Source organism: Rutidosis leptorrhynchoides, chromosome 8 (genome assembly GCF_046630445.1).
Source record: "Rutidosis leptorrhynchoides isolate AG116_Rl617_1_P2 chromosome 8, CSIRO_AGI_Rlap_v1, whole genome shotgun sequence".
NCBI classification, from domain to species: domain Eukaryota; kingdom Viridiplantae; phylum Streptophyta; class Magnoliopsida; order Asterales; family Asteraceae; genus Rutidosis; species Rutidosis leptorrhynchoides.
Genome location: NC_092340.1, coordinates 61,893,104 through 61,918,781, shown reverse-complemented (window position 1 = coordinate 61,918,781; position 25,678 = coordinate 61,893,104). Strand labels below are relative to the sequence as shown.

General features: G+C 34.4%; 1 protein-coding gene across 1 annotated transcript; it reads right to left on the bottom strand.

Moving 5' to 3' along the window:
* Window positions 1-23,241: 23,241 nt before the first annotated feature.
* On the bottom strand, window positions 23,242-24,752 carry LOC139863471 (kinesin-like protein KIN-13B). The gene is made up of 5 exons (XM_071852103.1): window positions 24,564-24,752; window positions 24,027-24,248; window positions 23,737-23,925; window positions 23,478-23,555; window positions 23,242-23,373 (listed from the first exon to the last, which is right to left on the bottom strand). Exons 1-5 carry the CDS (start codon window positions 24,750-24,752, stop codon window positions 23,242-23,244), a joined length of 810 nt encoding a protein of 269 aa, XP_071708204.1.
* Window positions 24,753-25,678: the final 926 nt, after the last annotated feature.

The window sequence follows — 25,678 nt, the reverse complement described above, 5'->3', positions numbered from 1 at the left end:
AGTTTAGAACAAAATCCTCAATTCGATTATCATTAGTTACACTTGCCGGGTGTAAGCGAGAACTTATGTTATATGGCCATATGGGTTGACAACCCTCATCCTTGACGGTTCGCTACCGTCTACGGATGAAATATATTTTCGAGAATCAGTGTTTGTTCTAGCACTAAGTGATGGGGTATACAATGGAAGGAATGTTAAGCTTTGATAATTGGGTGCTCGTGAAACAAACTTTTGGAATGTATTACTATTATTTCATTGATGCAAATCTTGTGGTTCACTTGTACTTACTTACTTAAACCTATGATTTCACCAACGTTTTCGTTGACAGATTTCTATGTTTTTCTCAGGTCTTGCACGATATGTGAAACATGCTTCCGCTTACTATTTGATACTTGCATCCGATGTCGAGTATACATGCATTTCATGGAGCGTCTTTTGACTTTACTTTAAACCGTGTCGCCTAGATTTCAATCGTATCTATAACGTTGTAACTTAACTTTTGGTTGAACAATTCTTGTAAACTTTGAAACAATCTTTATTTTGAAATGAAGGCGACATATTTTGGTCAAACGTTATCTTAAAGACTTATAATCAGGTAATGGGACCCACGTAGCCGACGCCGTCACTTGACGATTTGTCGGGGTCGCTACAATGTTGCACCGCATCAGCATCTCATTTAGAACCTGCAGCTCCCCGACAGCTCGACCCGAAGGATTACGAGCCCAATCCCAATTAACAGCCCATTCTGACCCGTTAAGAACTTGTCTCGAACCAACTGTTGCATCAGGATCAGACTCAAGTGTAACGTCCCAAACCTCGTTATACCAAAATATGACCCAAATTTTTTTTTCCTGTTTCAACACATTTGGACGGCGTCCAGTTATCTGGAAGGCGTCCAGCAAAGAAGGCTTGGACGGCGTCCAGAAGATCTGGACGGCGTCCAAATGAACTGTCAGGTTCTGATTTGGATGTCCAACTTACTCGAGCGGAAAACCCGCTTCCCAACACTTTTAAACGAAACCCTTTTCACAACATGTTAACATACTTAAAACTAAGAAGTTTCCACCATAAAACCAAGTTTTACATCTTCGGGCCCACATCGGCCGTTTTACGAGTTTCGTACAAAGTACAAGTTCGACCATAAGAGTTTAAATTCCAAACGACACCTAGAGCATGGTGTTTGGGGTTAAACTACCCACATATTGGCCAAACCTCAAAAGCTAAACATGTCCAAAAGCGTCCCCTATCAAAACAAAGTGGGATCACTTATCCAAACGAATACCTTTGCCCTTGTCCACGCCGGAGCCTAAAAAGGTAAACAACGAAAGGGTAAGCTAAAGCTTAGTGAATGCAATAATTATCCACATACATATATAATATACCTACTTGCATACACTTACACACACCGTATAATTGCTAGTAATAACAATTAGCATACAAACTTCGAGTATAAGCTAATAACCTCCAAATACCGCAACTAGCATAATCAATAGCATATTCACCGAAATAATATATTATGCTATACAATAACACATACACAAACTATATGGTTAACCATTCTCGCGTCATGGTGCTACCGGCTTCGTGGTTCAAATCATACGTAATGCTATGACGCTACCGGCTCCGTGGTTCACGTCACTACACATTTGAGTCATACTCCTTTATAGTTGTGATGACCCGAAAATTTTTGACTTATTTAAACCAATTCTCTATACGATTTATTATTTTAACACGTTAAACAAAGTCTGTTAGATTGAGTCTCAAAATTTTAGAACTGTTACATATATACAATTACCTTTGACTACTCTCGACGATTCATGAACAATTATATGTATGTATATATATGTACAAGTAAAAACGACTTTTCTACAGTAAAAATTACTTTGCTACAGTAAAACACTATTTGCTACAGTGAAACCGTATTTTGCTACAGTGCTACAGTGAAAACGAGTTTGCTACAGTAAAACACTATTTGCTACAGTAAAACACTATTTGCTACAGTAAAACACTATTTGCTACAGTAAACACTATTTGCTACAGTAAAACACTATTTGATGTCGACGAACTAGCAAACAAAAACAGAAAAGGCGGCCATGCGATCGCATGGCAAAAACACTGAAAACTCATGCGATCGCATGAGCTACAGTAAATGGAAAAGTATTATAAATACACCAGTTTGCTCGACGATTTTTTTTCAACTCTTTCTTATTCTTCTTCAATTTAAATTTAAATTTATAATTATAATTATAATTTTAATTTTAAGTTTAATAATAATAAAGTATATTCGAGTGTGTTTTAATTCGGGTTTCAAACCGCTTTAAGCTAAGGAAATATTGGGTATTGTCCGGGGTATTGTTCTTGAATCCAAGGCCAACCATACAGTCATCTACCATCATTACGTCTACGCAATTTCCTACAATATTGAGTCTCAATATTGAACTGTGAGTTTATAGTCTCCCTTTTTAAATACTTTAAATATTTTTGGGCTGAGAATATATGCAATTTATTTTAAACGCGATAAGACACAAGTACATACTAAATTCTACACTGAGTTAAACCGAAAATCCCTTAGCTTTGGTAACTAGTAGCTGCCAGTACATAGGATATGGACTGGTGGGCGCGAATAATTGTATATGGATCCATAGGGCTTGACATCCCCGTCCGAGCTAGAGCGCTAGCCTTTTAACGGACGTATGTTATTTGAGTTTAAGACACGTTGGTTTGCGTGTATTAAAACGAATGGGGTAATTATCACTATAGCGTTAAGTTTAGTTACCAGGGTGCTCTGTTACGTAGAATCTATTGATAAACTTTTGATGAAATCTTGTGGTCTATCTTTATATATGTTTATGACTCGAGCAATTAAACCTATAACTCACCAACATTCGTGTTGACTTTTTAGCATGTTTTATTCTCAGGTCCTTAGAATGCTTCCGCTGTGATGTGCTTGTTGCCTGCATGGAGTCTCTCATGCTTTGTACAAAGTTTATTGCATTCAAAATAAAACTGCGTTGTGTAATAAATAACTGGACTGTGATGTCAACCTGTAAATTAAAGACTTATGTATTTCGGGGTTTTGCTTATACCTAAGCCCTCGCCCACATGTTTATAACTTTCTATGTTTAGAAAGTCACTTATTTTAATGAATGCAATATTTTATCAAAACGTATCATATAGAGGTCAAAACCTCACTGTGGAATCAATGATTAACGTGACGCGTCAATAGCGATTTTGACGGGTTGTTACAATAGTGCTACCGGCTTCGTGGTTCACACCTAATTTTATAGTGCTACCGGCTCCGTGGTTCACACTTTGATGCTACCGGCTCCGTGGTTCACATCACAACTCGAGTCATACTCTTTTATAGTGCTACCGGCTCCGTGGTTCACACTTTGATGCTACCGGCTCCGTGATTCACATCACAACTTAAGTCATACTCTTTTATAGTGCTACCGGCTCCGTGGTTCACACTTTAACGACTCGTGCTATAGTGCTACCGGCTCCGTGGTTCACACTACAACACACGTACCATGATGCTACCGGCTCCGTGGTTCACATCATAGCACACTCGCACATACTATGGCACTACCGGCTCCGTGGTTCATACCATAACATACAAATAAATACACTATATACATACGTGCATAATTATTCCACTCACCTTAACGATTCGGTGACGGTTTTACACGTCCGAAAGCTTCAAAGCAAAGTACCTAATATAATAAGTATTCAATCAACACACAAACTAGTTGGGCTTATCACCAACAATTCTCTCATGTGCATTTAATGACTTAATGCATTAAATGCCCCATTTTCACCAAAACCGTCTATTTAAGGTCAAGACCATCACATATCACTAAAAGCTAGTGACTAAGGTCCAACAATACTAACCAATACACAATTAGGGTATTTAATACCCATCTTTCCCAACTAGGTCAATTATTACCCATTTAACCATTTTAAAGTCCCACACCCATTTCGGGTCATCCACTAACCCAATTAATACCCATTTGCTTAATAACTAGGTGTGCTAGTAATTAACTAACCAATTATGACTCATAAGTCCATTTAACACTTCCAAAACCCTAGGTTAGTCATCATTGGGTCCTCATGACCCAATCTTGCCCAAGAACACCCAAAATCACCAAATATGGGTTTTGTGTTCATCACTTGTGACGACCCAGAAATTTCCGACCAAATTTAAACTTGATCTTTATATGATTTCGACACGATAAGCAAAGTCTATTTAATTGAATCTAAAAATTTTGAACTGTTGTTATACATTCAATTAACATTTGATTATGCTCGATGATTCACGAATAATTTTGTGTAAGTAAATATGTAAATATATATATACATATATATCAAAATAAATATAAGAGTATATATATAACATTTTGAATTAATAAAGTACACTTTAATAAATTATAATAAAAATAAAAAATAAATAAAATGATAAATGAAATAATTAAGTTACTATTAAAATCAATAAATATAAATATATACATGATTTATATTAAAATTAGTTATAATATATAAAATATAAATGTTATTGTATAATTGTAATATTAATGTATTAAATGTAATCACAAGTTTAATTCTAGTGGATATAATTTTATTTACATTCATTACTATTAATATTAATATTTGTACTAATAATATACTTAAAAATTATTATATGAAATTTGATACATATGAATTGTTATGTTATTATTATAATTATCATTGTTAATATCATTATAATTAGTAATTATAATTTTAGTCAATTTGATTAATATTAGTATTATTAGATATTATTATTACCATTATCATTAATAATTATTATTATAAATTATTATTAGTTGTTTCATTAATGTTAGATATTAATATTTGTATAATTAATGTTATTAGGTTTCTTTAAATATATAAATTACAACTACATATATATTTGATTAATACATATATGTATATATGTAAATCTATATACATATATAAAAATATAGTTATATATATATATATATATATATATATATATATATATATATATATATATAAATACAAATACATACATATACATATATATATATATATATATACAAATACCGTATATACATATAAATACAGATAATATATGTATTCAGTTTCCTATCTTAATCAAGGTGTTCCCTAATTTGTTATATAACTGTAAACCAGTACAAATTATCACCAATTAGTCAAATAAACAAACAAAAATCGTTTTAAATCGTACCGTATACACAACAGTCTGGCAGCACGCTCATCAAACACCCCACTCCCACCCAGCAACACACCAACATGCCGCGCAGGGCTAAAAATGGTCTAAAGATAATGTGGTATAAAGGTTTGTATGCTGGATAATGAAGACAACCGAAGCTTGATTTGAGTGGTAGGGAGTGAGATCCAACTTGGGGTACTGCCAACTTAGGTTCGATTCTCACTTAAAGCAGCGAGTTTCCAACCTTTGATGGTACTGTCAACATCATTGCGATTTGAAAATGTCTCTTGGGGGTTTTCGCAACCTTCGATGGTACTGGCAACATCGTCGCGAATTGGGTTTCCTCCTAACGTGTATGTGGTTGACAAATGAGAGCATTCGATGTCGATATCGCCGCTAAAAATAGCTTAATAATGTCTGCTACAATTGAAAATATATTTCTAAGTCTGCGAGATTGCAGAAAAATAAGACAATATTTTATCTTATGTCTTAAAAAAAACAAACAGTACGTAAGTACGCATACATAAGACATAATAAAATATGCAGACTAAAAAATAAATAAAAGCTAAATGTTTCAACTACAAATTAGAGAAGAATAAATGACTTAAGTATCCGAATGGTACGAAGCCATCAAGCCAAACTTGCGTAACACTATGATACCACAAAAATTGGGTTTGTTCGTTTGGCGAGCTAAACTGAAGAGATTACCAGTGAGAGAAGAGCTTGACAAATGTGGTATTAACCTAGACTCATTATTACGTCCGGGTTTTCACAAAGATATTGATACGGTCGAACATGTGCTATTAAAAATTTGAGTTTACAAGTAACGTGTGGGCTAGAGTATATTATTGGTGTAAGATGGCTAACTTGTTTTATGCTAACCTTGATGACATGTTTGAAGGGCGGATGTCAAGTATGCAATCGACTACCAAATCGGGTTTATGGCAAGCTATTAAATGGACTTGTGAGTATTTATTATGGCGAAATCGAAATCTCACTATCTTTCATAAGAAAAAAGGAATTGTACCAATGACTTTAAACGAAATTCAAATCAAATCGCATGAATGGATATCGAGACGCTCGAAGAAGAATGAAGAGTGGAGTAATTGGCTATTACGACCTTCATTAATCGAGGACACTAGTAGTTAGCTAAATTTTCGATAGTTTTGTATCCTAGTTTCTGTTTGATTGTATAGTTTTTCAAGCATGTTCTTCATGCTCCTAAGGTATCTTTTTAATTAATTAATAATAATCTTTGCCTTTCAAAAAAAAAAATATTAGAAACTATTGGATTGATTTGGGTAGTGCACTCTTATGAAATACAGTAGTTAAGTGCTGATATCGGCTAAAAAGTCACGTTTTCACCTCGGTATTAAGGCCCAAAAACAAGAAAGATTCAAACTTTGTTGGCAAAATACCCACTTCGTCTGTTAGAATTGAAGAACAAGTAATTACGAAGACGGTACAAAAAGAATCAAGAGAATCGGAGCTAAAACGAAGATTCTAGAGCGAAAACGGTGAAAGACAAGAAATCAAGTTACGATCCAGGGAATCAGCAAGCCAAACGGCCTGCCAAACGCCCAGATCAAACGGCCTCGTTAAACAGCTTAACTTAGCAAACGGGCCCTGCAAATGGCTTGCCAAACGGCTTGCTAGCTATTTGCAGGCAAATTTTGTGCTTATTTAAAGGGTCTTTGTCATTCATTTCAACAGACACTTCAATTCACTTCTTTCTCTCTCTTGTAAAATATTAGTCATACTCTCAAGGCCTTCGAGGCCCAGGAAGCGAAGGGAATGTGCTCGGCTGCTTCTCCTCCAAACTTCCTTTTCTCCGTGCGGGAAACCTAGTACCCGGAGAAGAACGCCGAAGATTGTATTAGGAGCGGTCTGGAGTCTTGAAGTTGTCACTTTTGTATTCGGAACTCATTTAATCTACTGGTACTTCTATCCTTTATCTTTATATAATGACTTCTATCATTATGTTCTGTGATATTGTTGCCATGATTAGCGAGTAGTTATCTTTAGTGTATGCTATGATGTAAGCAGTTATAATGCCAAAATAATGTTATGGTTTATGTATGCTGTTTAAATGCTTTCCGATTACGCTTTAAACTCAATCGCTTTTCCAGCTAAAAGAACGTAGTTATTGGCTCTGTTATTGGGAAGTCGCGAACCCCGATTCAGAGTACACTATCTGTGTCACCCCTTGGTAAGAGAAGTCTATCGGATACAACGTAAGATCTACTGAGGCACACCGGTTGTAGTAAGTCTATCGAGCTTTGGATTCTGACTGAGGGCTCTTTCGTAGTGAAACATCTGACTAGACCCTTAGTACATTGTCGGTCCCAGACCATGCTAGTGTAGTCACCAAGCATATAAACTTCGTATGTGCACGCTGAAGCACAGCGGTTGTTGTAAGCTGTACGTCTGCTAAGTAAGGCCATGGAACCCGGTCAGTGTTGATTAGTACACTGCACCATAACGCGGTCTCTGTAGTGACCCGAACTTTTCAAAGTTTATATATATTAAATGAAATTGATATTTACATGATTAAGTGTTTCCAACATGTTAAGCAATCAAACTTATTAAGACTTGATTAATTGGAATAGGTTTCATATAGACAAATGACCACCCAAGTTGACCGGTGATTCACGAACGTTAAAACTTGTAAAAACTATACGATGATATATATATGGTTATATATATAGTTAACATGATTTTATTATAAGTATGTATCTCATTAGGTATTTTAACAATGAGTTATATACATAAAAATGAGACTATTAAATTAAGAAACTCGAAAACGATATATATAACGATTATCGTTATAACGTCTTACTAGGTACATATGAATCATATTAAGATATTGATACACTTGGTTAATTATGTTAAATGATAAGTAAATATATCATTAAGTGTATTAACAATGAACTACATATGTAAAAATAAGACTACTAACTTAATGATTTTGAAACGAGACATATATGTAACGATTATCGTTGTAACGACATTTAATGTATATAGATCATATTAAGAGATATTCGTACATCATAATATCATGATAATATAATAATTTAAAATCTCATTTGATATTATAAACATTGGGTTAACAACATTTAACAAGATCGTTAACCTAAAGGTTTCAAAACAACATTTACATGTAACGACTAACGATGACTTAACGACTCAGTTAAAATGTATATACATATAGTGTTTTAATATGTATTCATACACTTTTGAAAGACTTCAAGACACTTATCAAAATACTTCTACTTAACAAAAATGCTTACAATTACATCCTCATTCAGTTTCATCAACAAATCTACTCGTATGCACCAGTATTCGTACTCGTACAATACACAGCTTTTAGATGTATGTACTATTGGTATATACACTCCAATGATCAGCTCTTAGCAGCCCATGTGAGTCACTTAACACATGTGGGAACCATCATTTGGTAACTAGCATGAAATATCTCATAAAATTACAAAAATATGAGTAATCATTCATGACTTATTTACATGAAAACAAAATTACATATCCTTTATATCTAATCCATACACCAACGACCAAAAACACCTACAAACACTTTCATTCTTCAATTTTCTTCATCTAATTGATCTCTCTCAAGTTCTATCTTCAAGTTCTAAGTGTTCTTCATAAATTCTAAAAGTTCTAGTTTCATAAAATCAAGAATACTTCCAAGATTGCAAGTTTACTTCCAAGTTTTCTAAATCCATTCCAAGTAATCATCCAAGATCAAGAAACCTTTGTTGCTTACAGTAGGTTATATTTCTAATACAAGGTAATAATCATATTCAAACTTTAATTCAATTTCTATAACTATAACAATCTTATTTCGAGTGGAAATCTTACTTGAAATTGTTTTCGTGTCATGATTCTGCTTCTAGAACTTTCAAGCCATCCAAGGATTCTTTGAAGCTAGATCCATTTTTATCATTTCTAGTAGGTTTATCCAAGGAACTTGAGGTAGTAATGATGTTCATAACATCATTCGATTCATACATAAAAAGCTGTCTTATTCAACGTTATAAACTTGTAATCACTAGAACATAGTTTAGTTAATTCTAAACTTGTTCGCAAATAAAGTTAATCCTTCTAACTAGACTTTTAAAATCAACTAAACACATGTTATATATCTATATGATATGCTAACTTAATGATTTAAAACCCGGAAACACGATAAACACCATAAAACTGGATATACGCCGTCGTAGTAAAACCGGGGGCTGTTTTGGTTGGGATAATTAAAAGCTAAGAAGAACTTTGATTTAAAAGCTATACTTCTAGAAAAATGATTTTTCTTATGAACATGAAACAATATCCAAAAATCATGGTTAAACTCAAAGTGAAAGTATGTTTTTCATAATGGTCATCAAGATGTCGTTCTTTCGACGAAAATGACTACCTCTTTCAAAAACGACTTGTAACTTGTATTTCCGACTATAAACTTATAATTTTTATATTTAGATTAATAAATTTAAGTTTAATACGAAACCGTGGCCACTGGAATCACTCAAAACGGATTAGAAATGAAGAAATGGCGAGTAAAACAAGATTGATAAAAACTACTCATTTTACCTACGTGAAAGTTAGTAATAAATCTATTCCAACCATAACCTAATCAACTTATATTGTATATTATGTAATCTTGAGATACCATAGACATGTATACAATGTTTCGACCTATCATGTCGACCCATCTATATATATATTGCGGAACAACCATAGACACTCTATATGTGAATGTTGGAGTTAGCTATACAGGGTTGAGGTTGATTCCAAAATATATATATAGTTTGATTTGTGATCAATACTGAGATACGTATACACTGGGTCGTGGATTGATTCACGATAATATTTATCGATTTATTTCTGTACATCTAACTGTGGACAACTAGTTGCAGGTTACTAACGAGGACAGCTGACTTAATAAACTTAAAACATCAAAATGTATTAGAAGTATTGTAAATATATTTTGAACATACTTTGATATATATGTATATATTGTTATAGGTTCGTGAATCAACCAGTGCCCAAGTCTTACTTCCCGACGAAGTAAAAATCTGTGAAAGTGAGTTATAGTCCCACTTTTAAAATCTAATATTTTTGGGATGAGAATACATGCAGGTTTTATAAATGATTTACAAAATAGACACAAGTACGTGAAACTACATTCTATGGTTGAATTATCAAAATTGAATAGCCCCTTTTTATTAAGTCTGGTAATCTAAGAATTAGGGAACAGACACCCTAATTGACGCGAATCCTAAAGATAGATATATTGGGCCTAACAAACCCCATCCAAAGTACCGGATGCTTTAGTACTTCAAAATTTATATCATATCCGAAGGGTGTCCCGGAATGATGGGGATATTCTTATATATGCATCTTGTTAATGTCGGTTACCAGGTGTTCACCATATGAACGATTTTTATCTCTATGTATGGGATGTGTATTGAAATATGAAATCTTGTGGTCTATTATTACGATTTGATATATATAGGTTAAACCTATAACTCACCAACATTTTTGTTGACGTTTAAAGCATGTTTATTCTCAGGTGAATACTAAGAGCTTCCGCTGTTGCATACTAAAATAAGGACAAGATTTGGAGTCCATGTTTGTATGATATTGTGTAAAAACTGCATTCAAGAAACTGATTTCGATGTAACATATTTGTATTGTAAACCATTATGTAATGGTCGTGTGTAAACAGGATATTTTAGATTATCATTATTTGATAATCTACGTAAAGCTTTTTAAACCTTTATTTATGAAATAAAGGTTATGGTTTGTTTTAAAAATGAATGCAGTCTTTGAAAAAAACGTCTCATATAGAGGTCAAAACTTCGCAACGAAATCAATTAATATGGAACGTTTTTAATCAATAAGAACGAGACATTTCAGTTGGTATCCGAGCGTTGGTCTTAGAGAACCAGAATTTTGCATTAGTGTGTCTTATCGAGTTTGTTAGGATGCATTAGTGAGTCTGGACTTCGACCGTGTTTACTTGAAAAATGATTGCTTAACAAATTTTGTTGGAAACTATATATTTTTAACATGTGAATATTATGTGATATATTAATCTCTTAACGTGTTTGATATTATGTGATAGATGTCTACCTCTAATACAAGTCCCATTGACTCACCTAATAATAATGAAGAGTCAAATGTAATTTGGAATGATTCGTGGACTGATTCACAAGTTCCCGAAGAGGAACCGGAAGAAGAATCGGAACCGGAGGAGGAGGAACCGGAAGAAGAAATAGAACCGGTGGGGGAAATAATAAAACGGTTAAGTAAAAGAAAATCCTCAACCAACCGACCAAGGTTAATTATGGTCAACGGTGTTTCCGCCAAGGAAGCAAAATATTGAGAGGATTACCAATTCTCCGATGAATCAGATCCCGACGAGGATTTCGATGATGTTAAAGAAATTACCCCAACTGAATTTAAAAAGGCAAAAGAGAACAATAAGGGAAAGGGCATAAAAATAGAGAAATCTGATTCCAACCCCGATGAACTTTATATGTATCGCCAACACCCGTATTTCTTAAGTTGTAACAATAACCCGGGAACCTCTAAACCACCAGGTTTTTCTAGACCAATGTGGAATACGACTGCTCGTATTAGGGGAACATCATATATCCCTAAAAACTTAGCAAAAAGAACCAAGTTCGAAAAAGAAGAAACGAGTGAGTCGGAATAAGATAGTTGTATTTGTGCGGTGTAATATATGTAATATAGTGTGCTTATGCTTTACGATACATATAAAAATTGCTTGTATTAATAAGTATCTTTTATGAATCTAACTCTTGTCTATTTTACAGTATAAAAACATAAAATGGATAGACAACCCAATATTTTAGAAGACTTACCCGGAGACATGATGATGAAATCTTGTCTAGAGTCGGTCAGAATTCCTCGGCACAACTATTTATGGCAAAATCAGTTTGTAAGACATTCGAAGAACGTTCCAAGAATGTCTTGGTTTATAAAAGGCTTTCGTTTAAAAGATGGAGGATATCACATTGGGAAACTCATAAGTTACGATGTGTTTACTTTGACGCATATATTGCGGGGAACCCAAATGCTATTATACGCAACGGGTTAAGAAATTATTTTGACTCAATGTATCCGATTATAGGACTTCATGATTTAGAAAAAGCGGCTAACATGCAACATAAAGAAGCGTGTTATGCTTACGGGTTAGTAATGTTCGCTTCTCACCAAAGTGAGAAAAAGAACATCGGGCTACAACTATTAAACAAAACGTTCTCACAAGTGACGGAGTCGGTAATTGGGGTAAGAAATGAGATTTTTAGGTTATTATGAGACTGTTGGTCATTACATAACCTTCGTCCTTTTGATGACGTTACAACACGTTGTCATACTATCGGTCACAACGATTACGTTCCACAAGACCAAGGATGGGAAGTGGTATTAGTAAAACCAGAATGCATGACTTGTTTCTGGACGTATGAATTACGTGTCTTTGTTGCCTTTGCTGAACGCCTTATTTATTAACTAGAATTATCTTCGCAACTACTTTGTATCAAAGTTTTATGTGCTATATTTCATGCTATATGTAAAATAGCGGTATTGTAAGTTTGTAAGTTATTGTATAAAGGTTTGAATATGATATATATTTTTTTGTGATTAGTTTTTCATATAGAATTGTAGTAGTTGAAATGGTATGTTAGCTACTAAGTATGAACTTAACGGGTAGGTACTGCCCGAATTAAAGAGTATAAAACGCTAATATGAAGAAAGAGCTTTTATAAATAAGTTCATATTACGCTACGAAATACTATTGACTACTCTTGATATTCTATATGATTAACTCGTTTCATTTGACTATTTTGAAGAAAATGGCACCGACTACTCGACACACCTTGAATATGAGTGAAGAGGAATTTCGTGCCTTTCTTGCTTCAAACATAGCCGTAGTACAGGCAACGCTACATACCAACAATAACCTTGGATCTAGCAGTACAGGAAATCGTGTAGGATGCACCTACAAAGAATTCACTGCCTGCAAACCTTTGGAATTTGATGGAACAGAAGGACCGATCGGATTGAAACGGTGGACCGAGAAGGTCGAATCGGTGTTTGCCATAAGTAAGTGTACTGAAGAGGATAAAGTGAAGTACGCTACACATACCTTCACAGGTTCTGCGTTAACATGGTGGAATACCTATCTAGAGCAAGTGGGACAAGATGATGCTTACGCACTACCGTGGTCAGCATTCAAGCACTTGATGAACGAGAAGTACCGTCCCAGAACCGAGGTCAATAAGCTCAAGACAGAACTTAGAGGGTTACGAACCCAAGGATTTGATATTACCACGTACGAAAGACGATTCACAGAATTATGCCTATTGTGTCCGGGAGCGTTCGAAGATGAGGAAGAGAAGATCGACGCGTTTGTGAAAGGATTATCGGAAAGAATCCAAGAAGATATAAGTTCACACGAGCCCGCCTCCATACAACAGGCATGCAGAATGGCTCACAAACTAGTGAACCAGATTGAAGAAAGAATTAAAGAATAGACTGCTGAAGAGGCCAATGTGAAGCAAGTCAAAAGAAAGTGGGAGGAAAACGGTGATAAGAATCACCAATACAATAATAACAGCAATTACAACAATAATCGCAACAACTATCCTAACAATCGCAACATCAATCGCAACTGCAACAAACGACCCAACAACAACAACAACAACAACAACAACAACAACAACAACAACAACAACAACAACAATAACAACAACAACAACAACAGCAGCAACTACAATAATCATCTTAACAACAATAATAACCGCAACAACAACAACAATCAGAAGCAGCTATGCCAAAGGTGTGAAAAGTATCACTCGGGGTTCTGCACCAAATTTTGCAACAAGTGTAAAAGAAATGGTCATAGCGCGGCAAAGTGTGAAGTCTACGGACCAGGGGTTAACAGAACGAAAGGAACAAATGGTGTCGGAACGAGTAATGGCGGAGCAAGTAGTTTCGGAGCAAGTTATGCCAATGTAGTTTGTTATAAATGTGGAAAACCGGGCCACATTATTAGAAATTGCCCGAACCAGGAGAACACGAATGGACAAGGCCGCGGAAGAGTTTTCAATATTAATGCGGCAGAGGCACAGGAAGACCCGGAGCTTGTTACGGGTACGTTTCTTATTGACAATAAATCTGCTTACGTTTTATTTGATTCGGGTGCGGATAGAAGCTATATGAGTAGAGATTTTTGTGCTAAATTAAGTTGTCCATTGACACCTTTGGATAGTAAATTTTTACTCGAATTAGCAAATGGTAAATTAATTTCAGCTGATAATATATGTCGGAATCGAGAAATTAAACTGGTTAGCGAAACATTTAAGATTGACTTGATACCAGTAGAGTTAGGGAGTTTTGATGTGATAATCGGTATGGACTGGTTGAAAAAAGTGAAAGCAGAGATCGTTTGTTACAAAAATACAATTCGCATTATACGAAAAAAAGGAAAACCCTTAATGGTGTACGGAGAAAAGGGCAACATGAAGCTACATCTTATTAGTAATTTGAAGGCACAAAAACTAATAAGAAAAGGTTGCTATGCTGTTCTAGCACACGTCGAGAAAGTACAAACTGAAGAAAAGAGCATCAATGATGTTCCCGTCGCAAAAGAATTTCCCGATGTATTTCCGAAAGAATTACCGGGATTACCCCCACATCGATCCGTTGAATTTCAAATAGATCTTATACCAGGAGTTGCACCAATAGCTCGTGCTCCTTACAGACTCGCACCCAGCGAGATGAAAGAACTGCAAAGGCAATTACAAGAACTTTTAGAGCGTGGTTTCATTCGACCAAGCACATCACCGTGGGGAGCTCCTGTTTTGTTTGTCAAGAAGAAAGATGGCACATTCAGGTTGTGTATCAACTACCGAGAGTTGAACAAACTTACCATCAAGAACCGCTACCCACTACCGAGAATCGACGACTTATTTGATCAACTACAAGGCTCGTCTGTTTATTCAAAGATTGACTTACGTTCCGGGTATCATCAAATGCGGGTGAAAGAAGATGATATTCCTAAGACTGCTTTCAGAACACGTTACGGTCATTACGAGTTTATGGTCATGCCGTTTGGTTTAACTAATGCACCAGCTGTGTTCATGGACCTTATGAACCGAGTGTGTGGACCATACCTTGACAAGTTTGTCATTATTTTCATTGATGACATACTTATTTACTCAAAGAATGACCAAGAACACGGTGAACATTTGAGAAAGGTGTTAGAAGTATTGAGGAAGGAAGAATTGTACGCTAAATTTTCAAAGTGTGCATTTTGGTTGGAAGAAGTTCAATTCCTCGGTCACATAGTGAACAAAGAAGGTATTAAGGTGGATCCGGCAAAGATAGAAACTGTTGAAAAGTGGGAAACCCCGAAAACTCCGAAACACATACGCCAGTTTTTAGGACTAGCTGGTTACTACAGAAGGTTCATCCAAGACTTTTTCAGAATAGTAAAACCCTTGACTGCATTAACGCATAAAGGGAAGAAATTTGAATGGAAGGATGAACAAGAGAAAGCGTTTCAGTTATTGAAGAAAAAGCTAACTACGACACCTATATTGTCATTGCCTGAAGGGAATGATGATTTTGTGATTTATTGTGACGCATCAAAGCAAGGTCTCGGTTGTGTATTAATGCAACGAACGAATGTGATTGCTTATGCGTCTAGACAATTGAAGATTCACGAATAAAATTATAAGACGCATGATTTGGAATTAGGCGCGGTTGTTTTTGTATTAAAGACTTGGAGGCACTACTTATATGGGGTCAAAAGTATTATATATACCAACCACAAAAGTCTTCAACACATATTTAATTAGAAACAACTGAATATGAGGCAGCGTAGGTGGATTGAATTGTTGAATGATTACGACTTTGAGATTCGTTACCACCCGGGGAAGGCAAATGTGGTAGCCGACGCCTTGAGCAGGAAGGACAGAGAACCCATTCGAGTAAAATCTATGAATATAATGATTCACAATAACCTTACTACTCAAATAAAGGAGGCGCAACAAGGAGTTTTAAAAGAGGGAAATTTAAAGGATGAAATACCCAAAGGATCGGAAAAGTATCTTAATATTAGGGAAAACGGAACCCGGTATAGGGCTGAAAGGATTTGGGTACCAAAATTTGGAGATATGAGAGAAATGGTATTTAGAGAAGCTCATAAAACCAGATACTCAATACATCCTGGAACGGGGAAGATGTACAAGGATCTCAAGAAACATTTTTGGTGGCCGGGTATGAAAATCGATGTTGCTAAATATGTAGGAGAATGTTTGACGTGTTCTAAGGTCAAAGCTGAGCATCAGAAACCATCAGGTCTACATCAACAACCCGAAATCTCGAAATGGAAATGGGAAAACATTACCATGGATTTCATCACTAAATTGCCAAGGACTGCAAGTGGTTTTGATACTATTTGGGTAATAGTTGATCGTCTCACCAAATCAGCACACTTCATGCCAATAAGAGAAGATGACAAGATAGATAAGTTAGCACGATTGTATTTGAAGGAAGTCATCTCCAGACATGGAATACCAATCTCTATTATCTCTGATAGGGATAGCAGATTTATTTCAAGATTCTGGCAGACATTACAGCAAGCATTAGGAACTCATCTAGACATGAGTATTGCCTATCATCCACAAACTGATGGGCAGAGCGAAAGAACGATACAAACGCTTGAAGACATGCTACGAGCATGTGTTATTGATTTCGGAAACAGTTGGGATCGACACCTACCGTTAGCAGAATTTTCCTACAACAACAGTTATCATTCTAGTATTGAGATGGCGCCGTTTGAGGCACTTTATGGTAGAATGTGCAGGTCTCCGATTTGTTGGAATGAAGTGGGGGATAGACAGATTACGGGTCCGGAGATAATACAAGAAACTACCGAGAAAATCATCCAAATTCAACAAAGATTGAAAACCGCCCAGAGTCGACAAAAGAGCTACGCGGACAGTAAAAGAAAAGATATAGAGTTTGAAATTAGAGAAATGGTCATGCTTAATGTTTCACTTTGGAAAGGCGTTGTTCGATTTGGTAAACGGGGGAAACTAATTCCAAGGTACATTGGACCATTCAAGATTATAGATCGTGTCGGACCAGTAGCTTACCAACTGGAGCTACCTCAACAACTCGCGGCTGTACATAACACTTTCCACGTCTCAAATTTGAAGAAATGTTTTGCTAAAGAAGATCTCACTATTCCGTTGGACGAAATTCAAATCAATGAAAAACTTCAATTCATTGAAGAACCCGTCGAAATAATGGATCGTGAGGTTAAGAGACTTAAACAAAACAAGATACCGATTGTTAAGGTTCGATGGAATGCTCGTAGAGGACCCGAGTTCACCTGGGAGCGTGAAGATCAGATGAAGAAGAAATACCCGCATCTATTTCTAGAAGATTCGTCAACACTTTCAACAGCTTAAAATTTCGGGACGAAATTTATTTAACGGGTAGGTACTGTAGTGACCCGAACTTTTCCATGTTTATATATATTAAATGAAATTTATATTTACATGATTAAGTGTTTCCAACATGTTAAGCAATCAAACTTATTAAGACTTGATTAATTGGAATAGGTTTCATATAGACAAATGACCACCCAAGTTGACCGGTGATTCACGAACGTTAAAACTTGTAAAAACTATACGATGACATATATATGGTTATATATATAGTTAACATGATTTTATTATAAGTATGTATCTTATTAGGTATTTTAACAATGAGTTATACACATAAAAATGAGACTATTAAATTAAGAAACTCGAAAACGATATATATAACGATTATCGTTATAACGTCTTACTAGGTACATATGAATCATATTAAGATATTGATACACTTGGTTAATTATGTTAAATGATAAGTAAATATATCATTAAGTGTATTAACAATGAACTACATATGTAAAAATAAGACTACTAACTTAATGATTTTGAAACGAGACATATATGTAACGATTATCGTTGTAACGACATTTAATGTATATAGATCATATTAAGAGATATTCGTACATCATAATATCATGATAATATAATAATTTAAAATCTCATTTAATATTATAAACATTGGGTTAACAACATTTAACAAGATCGTTATCCTAAAGGTTTCAAAACAACATTTACATGTAACGACTAACGATGACTTAACGACTCAGTTAAAATGTATATACATGTAGTGTTTTAATATGTATTCATACACTTTTGAAAGCCTTCAAGACACTTATCAAAATACTTCTACTTAACAAAAATGCTTACAATTACATCCTCGTTCAGTTTCATCAACAAATCTACTCGTATGCACCCGTATTCGTACTCGTACAATACACAGCTTTTAGATGTTTGTACTATTGGTATATACACTCCAATGATCAGCTCTTAGCAGCCCATGTGATTCACATAACACATGTGGGAACCATCATTTGGCAACTAGCATGAAATATCTCATAAAATTACAAAAATATGAGTAATCATTCATGACTTATTTACATGAAAACAAAATTACATATCCTTTATATATAATCCATACACCAACGACCAAAAACACCTACAAATACTTTCATTCTTCAATTTTATTCATCTAATTGATCTCTCTCAAGTTCTATCTTCAAGTTCTAAGTGTTCTTCATAAATTCCAAAAGTTCTAGTTTCATAAAATCAAGAATACTTCCAAGATTGCAAGTTTACTTCCAAGTTTTCTAAATCCATTCCAAGTAATCATCCAAGATCAAGAAACCTTTGTTACTTACAGTAGGTTATCTTTCTAATACAAGGTAATAATCATATTCAAACTTTAATTCAATTTCTATAACTATAACAATCTTATTTCGAGTGGAAATCTTACTTGAAATTGTTTTCGTGTCATGATTCTGCTTTAAGAACTTTCAAGCCATCCAAGGATCCTTTGAAGCTAGATCCATTTTTCTCATTTCCAGTAGGTTTATCCAAGGAACTTGAGGTAGTAATGATGTTCATAACATCATTCGATTCATACATAAAAAGCTGTCTTATTCAACGTTATAAACTTCTAATCACTAGAACATAGTTTAGTTAATTCTAAACTTGTTCGCAAATAAAGTTAATCCTTCTAACTAGACTTTTAAAATCAAATAAACACATGTTCTATATCTATATGATATGCTAACTTAATGATTTAAAACCCGGAAACACGATAAACACCATAAAACTGGATATACGCCGTCGTAGTAAAACCGGGGGCTGTTTTGGTTGGGATAATTAAAAGCTAAGAAGAACTTTGATTTAAAAGCTATACTTCTGGAAAAATGATTTTTCTTATGAACATGAAACTATATCCAAAAATCATGGTTAAACTCAAAGTGAAAGTATGTTTTTCAAAATGGTCATCAAGATGTCGTTCTTTCGACGGAAATGACTACCTCTTTCAAAAATGACTTGTAACTTGTATTTCTGACTATAAAATTATAATTTTTCTATTTAGATTCATAAAGTTAAGTTCAATACGAAACTGTGGCCACTGGAATCACTCAAAACGGATTAGAAACGAAGAAATGGCGAGTAAAACAAGATTGATAAAAACTACTCATTTTACCTACGTGAAAGTTAGTAATAAATCTATTCCAACCATAACCTAATCAACTTATATTGTATATTATGTAATCTTGAGATACCATAGACACGTATACAATGTTTCGACCTATCATGTCGACCCATCTATATATATATTGCGGAACAACCATAGACACTCTATATGTGAATGTTGGAGTTAGCTATACAGGGTTGAGGTTGATTCCAAAATATATATATAGTTTGAGTTGTGATCAATACTGAGATACGTATACACTGGGTCGTGGATTGATTCAAGATAATATTTATCGATTTATTTCTGTACATCTAACTGTGGACAACTAGTTGTAGGTTACTAACGAGGACAGCTGACTTAATAAACTTAAAACATCAAAATGTATTAAAAGTATTGTAAATGTATTTTGAACATACTTTGATATATATGTATATATTGTTATAGGTTCGTAAATCAACCAGTGGTCAAGTCTTACTTCCCGGCGAAGTAAAAATCTGTGAAAGTGAGTTATAGTCCCACTTTTAAAATCTAATATTTTTGGGATGAGAATACATGCAGGTTTTATAAATGATTTACAAAATAGACACAAGTACGTGAAACTACATTCTATGGTTGAATTATCGAAATCGAATATGCCCCTTTTTATTAAGTCTGGTAATCTAAGAATTAGGGAACAGACACCCTAATTGACGCGAATCCTAAAGATAGATCTATTGGGCCTAACAAACCCCATCTAAAGTACCGGATGCTTTAGTACTTCGAAATTTATATCAGATCCGAAGGGTGTCCCGGAATTATGGGGATATTCTTATATATGCATCTTGTTAATGTCGGTTACCAGGTGTTCACCATATGAATAATTTTTATCTCTATGTATGGGATGTGTATTGAAATATGAAATCTTGTGGTCTATTGTTACGATTTGATATATATAGGTTAAAATCTATAACTCACCAACATTTTTGTTGACGTTTAAAGCATGTTTATTCTCAAGTGAATACTAAGAGCTTCCGCTGTTGCATACTAAAATAAGGACAATATTTGGAGTCCATGTTTGTATGATATTGTGTAAAAACTGCATTCAAGAAACTGATTTCGATGTAACATATTTGTATTGTAAACCATTATGTAATGGTCGTGTGTAAACAAGATATTTTAGATTATCATTATTTGATAATCTACGTAAAGCTTTTTAAACCTTTATTTATGAAATAAAGGTTATGGTTTGTTTTAAAAATGAATGCAGTCTTTGAAAAAAAACTTCTCATATAGAGGTCAAAACTTCGCAACGAAATCAATTAATATGGAACGTTTTTAATCATCTCAAGCATTGCACCCCGCTTGAGGGATTCTTAGTTAATTAAGAAACTATTTGTTTAGACACATAAAGGATTGGACCGTTAGGATAACCGAACGTGTTCATGGAAGTCAGCTTGACTTGGACATGGTGTTCTTTATGGTTAAACTCTTTTAAAGGGCCTAACTATCTTTTAAAACCAATCATTAACAAAAGCATTGAAACATATCACGTCTCTCGGATATGGTAAACCATGTATTCTATTATGCTTAAGAAAGTTTAGACCATTGTGGAATGTTAATGCGTCACCTAACCGAGTTGCTCAATTGGATGAGCCGTCTGAACGTGCATGCCTGTAGTCAGACTGCACGGGTGTCGGGGGTAAGGTACGTTGCTGTCTATTCAGAATCTTCAAGCCTAACGCAGTACCCAGTGACATGTCTTATGACAGGGGCGTTTAGGACCAGTGTAATGAATACAAGGCCTCTGCCTATTCATAAGCCAGCATTCCATAATCTCGACAGAATAACTGATGAAGTCATAGTATGCACTCACTTTAACCTTATTTGAATTACGAATTTCATCGCATTTACTTTATCTGTCTTATAAATTAGAAAATCCCAAAATTAAGTAACCACTACTCCTTCATAACTATCTTAGGCTTAAATATAGGTTCGATTCTACTGATATCTCAAAAATACAACCCTTACTCATACTATGGAGTAGTACGATTTAGGCCCCGCTAAATATAAATTTAAAACAGTACCCACCCCCTTGGTGGTTGATTCTGGCATGCTGCGGCCCGACGACACCGCACAAATAAAACCGTCTGTTTCGGCCGTATCAAGTGCTTAAAAAAATAAACACTAGTTAGGTGTATTTAAATTAAGTTATAATAATCTTAAATATTAAGTAATTTTCGTATTTGATAATTACTAATTCAATTTAAACATTCCTTTTTATTTTTATATAAGAGCATTAACTACAAATGTTAATCTTTAAGAACACTAGGTGCATTGCCCGTGCGTTGCACGAAAATGGTTATGGTTCCTGTATCGTACTTGTAATTGAGATTGGTTGATGTATTATGTGTCGAAGACATGAAGATCTTGGTCTTGGGTGCAGGTAGCAAGATGTGTTTATGTAAATTGAACAACATTTTTGTAACATGAATAGAAAGCATACACTAACTGATATATGATACAAATTGCTTTTAGTATTATGCGGATACAGTAGTATTGGTTACACAAAAATGTAGGGGCACATATGTGTACAAATGATATAGTCCTAGGTGCACGTTTTTCTACAGTTTGTGTTACATCACCTATTTAGAATCATAAAATTTTACTTGCACACGTCTTACGCGATTCAAAGGGCTATCGATAAATGGGATACACGTGTGTCACTAAGACATAAGCAGCAACATATTTGACACTGTATGTTCAAATATCTAATGAAAATATTCCTAATTAGTTCAATTTTTTCATCACTACCGGGAAGCATCAAAAAAGTATTGATCCAAAAGGATATAAAGATCTATAGTTGATACAACGATAGAATTTTTAACAGTTATTACCTTTGAAGGCGGAAGAAATGGCTCATGAGGGTTGACTCAGGGAGAATTAGTGTTGCATGGTGGGTGCGTTATGTTGGGTTACTTAAAAGATCCTGAAGCAACTGATAAATGTATAAAAAAAATGGGTGGTTTTATATGGGTGACATAGACGTCATGCATCCGGATGGATATTTGGAAATAAAAGATAGATCAAAAGATGTGATAATAAGTGGTGGTGAGAATATATCCTTTTGGATCAATACGTTTTTGTATTCTTCGAGTCCTGAGTTCATCATCACCCACAAATTGCATGTTATTCTTGAATGATCAATTTACAATTATAGTTATATAATAATAATGATGATTTGAAGTCCACAATAACAAAAAGACAGACAATCTGAACCATAAACTCTGCCTTTCATTGCTTGCAAGTATAAATTCTAATCGCGAGCAATCTGCCATTTAAAAAGTCGTAATCTAGACTCACCCAAAAATGCCTTAAAAGTCGGGTCAAAGTCAGTATAACCGACTCAATTTTAAAGAAATGTTATCGGGTTGTATCTTACCTGTTTGTCCATATGCAAAGCATGTAGCTTTAGTACGTTTGAAAATTATGGGAACGATGGGCTCAACAGTTTCACGATAAACCTATGAAGACAGTTATTGAACCGTAAAGGAAATATAAAGTTAGTTATTACTTAGAATATGTGTGAGAAATTAAACCATTGCTTAGTGAAAAACAATTTGCTGACCTCATCATTAAAAACCTCCTCATTTAGTACTGCATCAAATACAAATTCATGTTTCTCCATGTATTCTGTTAGATCAACCTGTAGGCACCTGAAATATAAACCCCAAATAAAAAGGGAACAAATGTAGTCATCAGTCATATAATCATCAAACAACGAATAATTACATAACATTATAACTACTAAATTACACATGAACAATTATACACTACTGTCGATGAAAATACAGATTTGTTAATATGATGAAATTGGATCAACATACCACAACTTTAATCTTTGCAACACTGCCCGTCTTCTCCTTATCCCAAGCAAAACTTGTCATAACGTTGTTATCTGACAAACCTCGAGCTTTACCGGCTGGTTTGTTATTGTCAAAAAACGCCTCGACATCATCATAGATTTTTCCACGATCATTGTACAGTGGAGCACCACGTGTTCCAGTTACAGGCATCTGTCAACATATGAAAAACAGAACATATAGATAAACTAACCAAATAACACCTCAACAATTAAATAGTATATTAATTTATTCAACAGTGCCACAAAACGCACCTCGGAAATAAGCTCTGTATCAATCGAATGTATATCCAAAAGACCGGGACTGAAACCATTACGGTCATCACCGCCATTACCAAAATGCTTTTCGTGACGGCCGGGTGGAGTTAACGGCTCGGTAAACAAATCACTCGCACCAAAATTCCTACTATTTTTATTATCATACATTCTACCAACTTGACCACCTCCACCGACAACAGCATAATAACCAAAATCCTCCTACTCAAAAAAAAAAAAAAAAAAAAAAACAGAGCATATCAAATTCATAACCTACACCTACCACCAGATCTAAACTTTGATTACAAAACTAACCAAATATAACAAACATTACATATTATGGATCAAATAAGGACTTTTTGGTGATAAGGGTGAGAAGCATTTTGGTCAGAAATTTCAATTACATTTTTAATTGATATGGTAGTTATTATTTTTCACAAATGTGCTAATTATCTGTGTCTGTACATAGGAAAGATCTAACATTTCATTTCAAGACTACAAAATTAATCAACAATACAAATTAAATAGAGTACATACAGATGAAGATGTGTTTGATGATGGTTGTTGTTGAAGATGTTGCAAACCAGCGAATTGTAACCATGTACCATTAGATGATGATGAAGATGATGATGTCACATCAAAAAGATTATCAGAATGTTGACGATGGTGATGAGCTGCAGATACACCAGATATTTGCCCTTGCCCTTGTCTACCAACTGCATTCATTTTGATTACAATTTACAAACACCCAAAACCTTATTAATCAAAAAGATTTGATTTTATGGTTTTCTTGAATTAACTTGGAACAAAGACAACTTCTTTTGAAATTAATGGTGAAAATAGAAGACATGTAATCTCAATCAAAAAGCTCCTCCATCATGAACATATGCAATCATATCCGTAATAATCTAAGTTCAATGTTCACATAGAATGTCAATGCAATCAGACAAAATACTAAACATCACAATTCAGTAATTAAATCAGACCAAAAATAAAAAATTTCCAATTAAATAACAAATTACATGAAACAGATCAGTAAAAATATTTCAATTATAAAAATAAATCGTACGGATCCAACAATCGGTTGATTGTTAAGAAGCAGAAAATCTAGATAATGGTTCAATTTGAACCTGAAATTTGTTAATCATGAAGAAAAAACCAATCGAAAAACCATCCTCTTCCCAATCGATTCGAAAGCCTAATTAAGAATCGGTGGATCTGAGGTGCGAATTGTGAAACCCTAAATAAGGATCGGTGTAGTCCCCCAAAACCGATCAACACTTCTGTCAATTTTGAAGACCCTAAAACTGATTCAATCTAGTAATGATTTCAGAGCTTTGAATGCTGATGAACCTTTTTTTGATTACCCTGTTGAGAAAGATTTCAACTGATAAAAGACAAAGGAAAAATATACGGGTGGAACCCTAATCTGAAATTCTGAATGAAACAAATCAGTTAGAAATTGAAACGATTGAGTTATGTAAACATTCTTTATGATATCTCCAATTAACTCAACTTTTAAAGTATCATTTAATATTTTAATAATCATATTTACTTTTATAGATAAGATAGTTAATACGTATTGGCTTAAATATTTTCAATGTGATTGCATATGAAAAATGAAAGGTTTGTAAGATAACTATAGTAATTTT

Bases quoted from the DNA above. Each gene is read 5' to 3' on its own strand.
- LOC139863471 (XM_071852103.1), bottom strand. From the start codon at position 24,752: ATGAATGCAGTTGGTAGACAAGGGCAAGGGCAAATATCTGGTGTATCT. The intron at 24,249-24,563 runs GTATGTACTCTA...TTTTTTGAGTAG, and splicing joins CATCAAACACATCTTCATCT to GAGGATTTTGGTTATTATGC. The intron at 23,374-23,477 runs GTCAGCAAATTG...CTGTCTTCATAG, and splicing joins AGGAGGTTTTTAATGATGAG to GTTTATCGTGAAACTGTTGA.